This window comes from Triticum urartu, chromosome 3 (genome assembly GCF_003073215.2).
Source record: "Triticum urartu cultivar G1812 chromosome 3, Tu2.1, whole genome shotgun sequence".
Lineage (NCBI taxonomy): Eukaryota > Viridiplantae > Streptophyta > Magnoliopsida > Poales > Poaceae > Triticum > Triticum urartu.
This window is the reverse complement of record NC_053024.1, coordinates 708,348,592-708,358,228: the sequence shown is the minus strand read 5'-3', so window position 1 is coordinate 708,358,228 and position 9,637 is coordinate 708,348,592. Positions and strand designations below refer to the sequence as shown.

The 9,637-nt window shown below is 45.8% G+C and overlaps 1 protein-coding gene across 1 annotated transcript in view; it reads right to left on the bottom strand.

The window, feature by feature from the left end:
* Positions 1-525, bottom strand: part of LOC125547252 (dirigent protein 19-like) — a 16,074-nt gene extending 15,549 nt beyond the window's left edge. The window contains exon 1 of the mRNA XM_048711203.1: positions 342-525. Within this exon, the coding sequence (XP_048567160.1) occupies positions 342-525 (184 nt within the window). The remainder of the gene's footprint in view (positions 1-341) is intronic.
* Positions 526-9,637: the final 9,112 nt, after the last annotated feature.

The following is a 9,637-nucleotide window of genomic DNA, read 5'->3' as shown; positions in this document are numbered from 1 at the left end:
TATCTTCTTTCGTCTATGAGCTGTGCAGTATGAATGTGTTAGAGCACCTAAGCTGGGCGCCTCAAACCGCCACTGTACGCCTCGGTAGATGGCCTGATTACTGACAGGCTCAGAAAACTTACCCAACGGGCTTCTCAAACCGGCACTAGACGCCTGTCCGACACCCCTCATATTTAGCATAAATCTAAGACGGATCTGGGGAGGACCAGAAGCGCCCAAACGCACCCGTCACATCAGCCCGGCGCATCATGGCCCGCAACGACCCCACATAAACCCCAAAGCCTGACGAACCCTAGACCGCAGTCCACTCCACTATCTCTCGTTCTTTTTCCTCCTCTTACCGTCCGTCCACGTACGATCTATGGTGAGCGACAGCAACAGCGCTGCATCCGGTGGCGGATCCGATGCCGACGACGACATGGAGGAGATCGCCGTCCGCATCGCGTTGCACCAGTCAATCATGGACCGGGGCGGCAGCAGCGAAAGCTCATGTTCCGCGACGGCACGTGACGCCCGGCGTCGCATTGTGGGCGACGTCGTCAGCCCCTCGCGTCGGGCGCTAGCTCCAGTCGCTCCGCCACAATATGTAGGTACACACTAACTGTCTTCTCCTACTCTACTAATGCCAGGGTGTCCCCGGCCACCGCTGGGTACTCGTGCCCTCGCTGAGGCCTCCGCGGACGAGGACGCCTGAATCTGAGGCGTCGACCGCTCACCGCGAGAGAGAGAGAGAGAGAGAGAGAGAGAGAGAGAGAGAGAGAGAGAGAGAGAGAGGCGCTCGCATCACGTCGGGCAAGCATGCGCTAGTGGTCCGGGAAGACGCGCTTCTCGTGTCTGTCCTCCGACGCTCCTTCACATCGACAGACAGACGTGTAGCAGCTCTGCCACAAAAAAGCCAAAGTGCTCCGGCTAGCCATCAAGCTGTCGAAGTGCAAGGCAACGACGTAGTCGGCAGCCAAGGCAAGGGCACTCCAGCTGGCCCAGGTGCAGGAGCGCGTTGTACGGAGGCTGACAATTGGCAAAATCTCCTCTAGTGAGGCCTCGGACAACAGCGGCGGATCCAGCGATGACGACAACGATGCCCGTCTGGCTGTGGACGCCTACACGAAGGGGATACAACCACATCGACAACCGCAAAGGGAAGGGGCCGGTGAGGAAAAGGTGATTTCCTCCGCCATTCTCCGTTTTATCTATATTTTAGTAATTTTGAAGTATGAATTTGCGCTGTTCAGTGATGAGCTTTGATCCTTTTGTGTGAGATGACTAATGTAGTTGCTAGTAGTATGTGAACTCGTTCCTTTGTTGCCATCAAGCGTCTTCATGTTATTCATCTACGTAGCATTGCATTTCTTGCATGGATTTGAGGATTTGGATATGAGACACACAGTTGTGTAAGCAACGAAATAAGAGATGCCCAGTCAGTGCCCGTGGACAGGCCTGTGCACAACCACGTGTGTTTGAGAGGCCGTATTAGATACATTCGGCTAAGGATACTCTAAGGGCATGAACTATGGAGGCACTGAAAAATGTTAATCAAGCACTTGGAAAATGCCAAATGTTTATAGAAAAATGTTTGTCATACATACAAAAATATTAAAAAGTACAGGAAAAATGTTAATGTGTATGTAAAAATGTTGATCATGTATATAAAAAAAATTGTAAACGTGTATAAAAGATGTTCCTGATGTACAGGAAAAATTTACAATTGAGATTAGTTAAAGTATACATAAAAATGAAAATTTGGAAAAAAGACAATACTATATTAAAAAATATTGAACATTACATACAAATGTTCCTAATGTATATGTAAAATTTACATTCTGTGTGAAAAAAATGTTAATTTTGATTAAAAACTGCTAACCATATATTTAAAATGTTGACAATGTTTTGCATATTTTTTATCTTGTATATTAAACATGTTAAAGTTTTCTTAAAAAATGTATTAGATATATGCCAAAAAAAGGACCATGTGTATGGAAAAAAGGACACATATTTTTTTTCAAAAAATGTATATCATATATTTTAAAAGCATGTATGTAAAATATGCTTTGGATATATACGAAAAATGTTGAATTTGTACTAGAAAAATTGACATGTGTCGAACAAAAAAGAAACCGATAAAAATCAACAAAGAAACCAATAAGAACCAAAAGGAAAAATAAATAAACCAAGAAAACCATTTCAGAAGAATGGAAATAGAGAAAGCCAAGAAGAAAAAAAGAAAAATGAAGAAAACCGATGAAAGAAACGAAGGAAAATGAAGACAGAAAAGAAAAAATCCAGCAAAATCCAAGAAAGAAACAAAGGAAAATGAAAAGAAAAAGAAAACACAGTGAAAACCTTGAAATTAATGAAGAAACCCGATGGAAAAACTAAGAAACATAGGAAAAAATAGGATGAAGAAACAGAAAAAACTAAAAGAAGGCATAAAGGAAAAGAAAAAAGAAAAAAAAAGAACCAAACCAAACCTGTACGTCCATGGCACGCTAGGCTACCAACGATAGTAGAACCTAGGGCGATTGAAAAATAAAACAAACAAATGGGCGGGCCCGTCTATGTCGTGCGAGAAAAAAAAAGCTTCAGGCATGACTGAAGGATCACTCGCTATAAGGGCGATATATGTTTCGTGGTCCAGGCATATGATAAAGGTTATCCTAGGATACTAGCAATGACGCGAATCAACCTGTGGTTGAGTTGGTTAGGTGGATAGTGGTATCCCCAACCCACTAGGGTTCAAATCCTGGTGCTTGCATTATTCCTGAATTTATTTCAGGATTTCCGGCGATGCACTTTCAGTGGGAGGAGACGTTCCCATCGACGACCAGGCGCTTACGGTGACTTCGTAAATCTCAAGATGATATGCCGGCTCAGTCTCTTGAAGATGCTTATAGGGGTAGGGTGTGCGTGTGTGCGTTCATAGGGGTGAGTGTATGCGCATGTATATGAGCGCTTGTGTCTGTACTGATGCTCAAAAAAAAATAGCAATGGCGGTGGACTGTAATGGAATGATTGGGTTTGATCCAGAAAAAATATATTTAAAATGGTTGTATTATGATTTATGATTTTATATGAACGATTCAAGATGCCCCAATGATGCCTACGGTGACTTCGTAAATCTCAAGATGATATGTCGGCTCAGTCTCTTGAAGATGCTCATAGGGGTAGGGTGTGCGTGTGTGCGTTCATAGGGGTGAGTGTATGCGCATGTATATGAGCGCTTGTGTCTGTACTGATGCTCAAAAAAAAATAGCAATGGCGGTGGACTGTAATGGAATGATTGGGTTTGAGCCAGAAAAAATATATTTAAAATGGTTGTATTATGATATATGATTTTATATGAACGATTCAAGATGCCCCAATGATCATGCGAGATCAAATGGTGCATACGGTTTTGCTTACGTGGACAAACATGGCAAACTATACATAACCCCACAATATGCTAGAGAAAGTGGGAAAATTGTCAGGCCTTCCTGTTACGAAATAAAGGCTGCCAATATTAGTGATCTCAACAACTTTTACATAAACGTTGATCATGGTTACTTGACTGATTTCATCAGGGTAATGCGCAATTCGTGTTACTAGTGGTGATTATTTTTCAGTTATTCGAATGTGATGTTGATCTATTGTCAAGGTAGAAATTGTTATAAATGTCACAGAGATATACATGATTGCCAGTTAAGAACCCGCAGCAATTTTCAGACCCCGCATTTCTTGATTTGTTAGTAATTGCGCAATAGTATCATAGAAATTCAGAGAGGGTTACTGCAGATGAGATGACACGTTGATATCTAGAGATGATGAAATTCTAGAGATAATACTTTCTCTCTGGATTATTGTCTAGAATGGAACCAACTAATGAAGTTTAGGGTATGTTGTTGCTCTTAATTCATGGAAACAATCAAGCCACTTTTTCAGGTACAACAACTGTGCTATGTTTGGTCACGCTAGCTCTAGGCTGAAGTTGAGTTTCAGTTGACAATGAGATGAGTCCGAGAAGTTGCTCGCAACCAGTGAGCCAAAATGATGCTCACATCATCCTGACCGTTCCTCTGCCGTAGCAAGTTTTCATCTCATAGTTAGAAGCAGACAAAGAATCTGTTGACCAAATTTGCACATTTTCTTCCTCTCGCCCATCCGTACACCGCTGCTAAAGTTGCTCTTTTGTACATGCACTGCATCTATCCTCTCCATGGATTTCCGGGCGCCATCGTCTTAGATCGAAACCCGGTCTTCACAAGTCACTTTTGGCAAGAGTTGTTCAGGTATGCCGGCACGAAACTCCGCATGAGCACGGCGAATCATCCGAGATGGACGGGCAAACCGAGCGTGTGAATCAGTGCTTGGAGACATTTCACCGGTGCTTCACCCAAGCCTGTCTGCGAAGATGGAGCCACTGGCTTCCTCTAGCCCAGTTTTGGTACAACTCTGCACACCACTTTGCCATTTGGGATGTCGCCATTCCGTGCGATATATGGGTACGAGCCTCGTCAGCGGGGGATCATCTCTTAAACTGCTACTCTCTCGTGGATGGACGATCATGCGGTCATCCAAGACCTCCTCCAACAGCACTTGCAGCATGCTCGACTCTGTATGAAGCAGAGCGCAGACAAGAAATGCTCCTTCTATGTCTTTGAGGTGGGCGGCATGGCGTTCCTGAAGCTGCAGCTGTATGTTCAAACATCCGTCGCCCGACGTGCCAATCACAAGCTCTCCTTCTGCTACTACGGATCGTACAAGATCGTCGGGAAGATCAACGAGGTGGCGTACAAGCTGCAACTGCCGGAGCATGCGGATGTGCACCCTGTGTTCCACGTCTCACAACTACAACACGCTCCGTCCCCAGGTACAAGTTCAGAACAACAACTTCCTCGCTTCAGCGACATTCTGCTGGTTCCAACAGCTACCATGGACACAAGACTTAGGAAGAAGAATGGACGCATGGTGGAACATGTACTTGTTCGATGGTCTGATAGTGTGGCCGTAGCTAACACCTGGGAGGACAAGACTGCCTTGTGAGCCCGCTTTCCGACAGCGAAGGCTTGGGGGCAAGCCTATTCGAAAGAAAATAGGCATGGATCGCGCAAGGAAATAATCAGTAACATTTAGGTGTTATTAGCGCAGGAGTCCAAGGATACATGCATGAGCGGTTCAAAAAAAGTTATTAAAAGGAAATGTGACAAGTGCGCGGTCAAGGGACAAGCCTACCTACACAAAAGGTTATGATTAAATCAGGAAGTGCGTGCGTATACATGTTTGGGTCTATTCCGGTTTGGCGTTTGGACTTGATTTGAAGATTCTGTGCAAACTGTGAAAATTCTGGACATGATTTCCGTGAGACTCAACGAAAAGACAATGTCGGGTGATCCAACGTAGATAAAAGGCTGAGGTAAAAGCCTACTCCTGCTAGATAGCTATTGATGATGATGATCTCGATTACAAGGGTCATGTTTCACCATCTAGTCTCGAGAGCTAAAAAAACCCCTCCCCCCTTATATACCAGTCGGGTCCCCGGTTTCACAACATATCTTGGTTCTACTCAAATTAGGAGTCCTACTCCAAGTACCGCGTGCCTTCCATGTAAGGCGGCTGTCCTACCGCTCAAGGTTATGTAAGTCGGCCCTTCTCCCTTGGGCGGAGTCTCCTTCCTGCCCGCAGTAAGCTGGCGCGTAGTTATCCCTTTACGCAGCCCTATCTGGGCCCCCTTGATGTTTTGGTGGGTCTCGTCCCAGACCGGGTCATACCCTTAGGCCAGGTCTTTCTCTGGCCGGGTCTCGCCCCTGGGGAATATCCCCAACAAGATGCGTGGGCCTCTTTCCTTGGAGCTATGGCCACCCATTTGTAGATTGGTATGCTTTTTATTGTATGTAGGTATATGCTAGAAAGGTGCTGCTAGGCAAGCATGTGAAACTTGAAGTTCCAACTCATATCCATTTTGAATTGAAAAAAAAAACTCATGTCCATTTGGTAGGCAAGAAAAACAATGGTCACTTGGTGATGTTATACTGTTTGGCAGTTTGGTGCTAAAGGCTCATGAATAGTGAAGTTATACCGTTTGGGATAGTTCGTTGCTGCTAAAAGAAGAAAATAAAAAGCTGGCATCGGAAGGGGAGTTGAGATGAGCGAACCCACATACACATGGATGGTCGGATGGGATAACTAATATAACATTCATCTAACATTAACATTCTAACATTCTTATCTACGTAATTTATCTAACATTAATCTAAACAATAGAAAACAGGAAATAAGTAAAAACAATGTGTGTGTGTGTGTGTATGTGTGTGTACGAGCGGGGGGCGGCGGCGTACGGGCGGCGGCGCGAGACGGCGATGCGACGGGGACGGTGCGACGACGAGCGGCGGGCCGGGGGAGACGGTGCGAACGAGACGACGACGTAGTACGGGGCGGCGGTGATGGGCGGCGGGGGCGACGGCGGTGACGACGACGACGGGTGGCGGGGGCGACGGTGGTGATGGCGATGATGGGCGGCGGGGGCGATGGTGCGCGGCGGGGGCGGCGGGGCCTGCGAGGGCGGCGCGCGATGGGCGACGGCGCGGCGACGGCGGCAATGTCACACGAAGAAGTTGGAGAAGAAGTGGTGGTCGATGAAACTGAATTTTTCGTAAGTGCCATATATGTAGGAGGGGCCTTTAGTACCGGTTGAAGCCACCAACCGGTACTAAAGACCAATTTTTGCCAGGCCAAGGGGCGGGAAACGGCCCCTTTAGTACCGGTTCGTGCCACGAACCGATACTAAAGTCCCAATTATTAGTACCGGTTGGAGCCATCAACCGGTACTAATGGTTGTGCGCTGCCACTGGCGGTGCACAATGTTTAGTCCCACCTCGCCGAGCGAAGGGCAGTCGCACTGATTTATAAACCCAGCCGCGGCTGCTCCTTCAAACTTCTCTATATAGCAGGCTTCTGGGCCTAACTATGGCGCGCTGCCCTGTGAGCCTACTGTGCCTTCTGGGCCTACATTTGCACACCCTAAGTCTGGCAGTGTAAGTGCATCTAGTGCCACCCCTAGTTGGTTTTGGAGTATTGACGACAAACCTAGTTGAGGGACTAACGTGTTTGTGAGAATTGCAGGAAAACACAGGTAGAAGTCCCTCATTGATTCAGTTTTATTACCAGAGATGACCCCTAAAAATGTACGAAGACATTGAAGACAATGGTGGTTTATGAAGATATTCATATTGAAGACAATGACATCTGAAGACTCCCTATGAAGCTTATGGAACTCGAAGATTTAGATCCTTCGTAGTTTCATTTCATTTATGTTGTGTCGTAGGAACCACCGTACTGTTAAGTGAGGTCCAAGAGAACCAGTCAGAATGACTGAAGTGATGCCTAATTCAAATCCTATGTCTTCGAGCGAAGACTTTGAGAGAAAATCTTGTCCAGAGTCAGACAAGTCAGCTTTACTTGTAGCCCAAGTAAAGTTGCCGTGTGAGTTCAAAATTCGACCGTTGGTACACGTGTCAGTTCCTTAGTGACCCAGGGTCATTTCGGACAGATCAGGTCGGGTTGCCAAGTGGCTATAAATAGTCCACCCCCCACAACCATAAACGGTTGGCTGCTCAGATTTCAGTGCACGACTTTTGTCGTTTGAGAGCAACCCACCTCGAAACCTTTGAAAGAAAAATTCCTAGTGAGGAGAAAAGCCCTAACCACCCAGAGCCAGAGTAAATTGGGCATCACTTAAGTCTTCGTGTCTGTGTGATTTGAAGACTTATTACACTTGAGGACTGTGCATCCTCCAGACGGTTAGGCGTCGCGTTCTGAGCATCCAAGAGAAATTGTGGATTGCCAGTGAACGAAGTCTGTGAAGGTTTGGGAGTCTACCTTGAAGACTTACCTGAGTCATTGGGCGAGGTCTGTGTGACCTTAGCTCAAGGAGAAAACGGTGAGGACTGGGTGTCTTGGACTAAGTGTCCTTGACTGGGTGTCCGGAACTGTGTGTCCTTTGGTTTAAATACCTAGCCGCTCCAACCAGACGTACAGTTGTCACAGCAACTGGAACTGGTCCAACAAATCATTGTCTTCAACGTGTCACTGGTTTCATCTTCACTTCCTTTCAATTACAGTTATTCATTGTGAAGCCATCGCATGCTTGCTTTATCTTTTGTCTTCACAACATGAATGTTATGATCTGTTCGGCTTCATAACTTCTTCCTACCTGATCCTTATTACACTGAAGCTGTTTGTCATTGCGCTTTCACTCTATTGAATACATGACCATGGCTGGCCTAGTGTAATCTAACTTCCGCTGCATAGTAATAGGCATAATCTTCACTGTTTGTCTTCATAACTCTCACGTTTTGAAGACTTTCATAAAAATCGCCTATTCACCCCCCCTCTAGTCGATATAACGCACTTTCAATTGGTATGAGAGCAAGGTGCTCCCTTGTTCAGTGTGATTCGGTTTAACCACCTGGAGTTTTAGCTATGTCGACTGCAGGGATAATCAAAGTCTCCGTTGCTTGCCCCGTCTTCGATGGAACTGAATATCCCTACTGGAAGAATAAGATGCGCATGCATCTTGAAGCCATTGACGTCGACCTATGGTATGTCGTCGAAAACGGTGTTCCCAAGGCTGGAGAAGGTCTCACTGCTGCTGATGTTAAGAAGTTTGTTCAACTGGACTCTACTGCCAAGAATATCATCTGTGGTCATCTGACCAAAGGACAGTATGGCCGTGTGAGTGCCTTGAAGACATCCAAACTGGTCTGGGACTGGCTCTCCAAAGTTAATGAAGGCATATCAACCCAGAGAGATCAAAGAATCAGTGTTCTTCGCAACCTCTTCAACCGCTTCAAGCGAAATGACAATGAGAATGTCCAGCACACATTTGACCGGCTCACTGACATCACAAATGAGCTTCAAGCCCTCGGCGCCACTGAGATCACCAAACATGAAATCGTCAAGACGCTGCTGAGATCACTTGATAGTTCGTTTGACATTCTGGCCCTGATGATTCAAGAACGTCCTGATTTCAAGACACTCGATCCGTCTAACATACTTGAGAGGCTCAACACACATGAGTTTCAGCTTTCTGAGAAAAGAGCTATCTACGGTCCAAACTATGGGCGAACTCGTGCCTTGAAGGCAAAAGCTGTCTCCTCATCTGAAGAAGAATCTGACTGCAGTTCTGATGATCCTGAAGACATTGGAAGAGAACTTGCAATGCTAGTGAAGAAGTTTCAAAAATTCACCAAGAAGAAAGGCTTCAGAAAATCTTCATGATCAAGCTCAAGGAATGATGAAGCTTCTGCTCATGACTACAAGAAGAAAACATGTCACAAGTGCAAGAAAACTGGGCACTTCATCTCTGAGTGTCCACAGTGGGACAATGAGAACAGAAGGAAGAAGAAGAGCAAGGAATATGATTCTGACGACAAGAAAAAGAAGAAAACTCAAAGTCTTCTTCCAAGTCTTCATCAAAGTCTTCATCACACAAGAAGAGCTCATCTGGCAAGGCGCGTGCGTTTGTAGGCAAGGAGATGGATTCAGAGGAGGAATCCGCATCTGAGGAGGCAGAGGTGGAATCTGAGGAGGAGTCTGATTCTGGCATTGCGAGTCTGGCTACAGCATACGTCGCCAAGTCCATCTTCAACACTGAAGACAATAATTG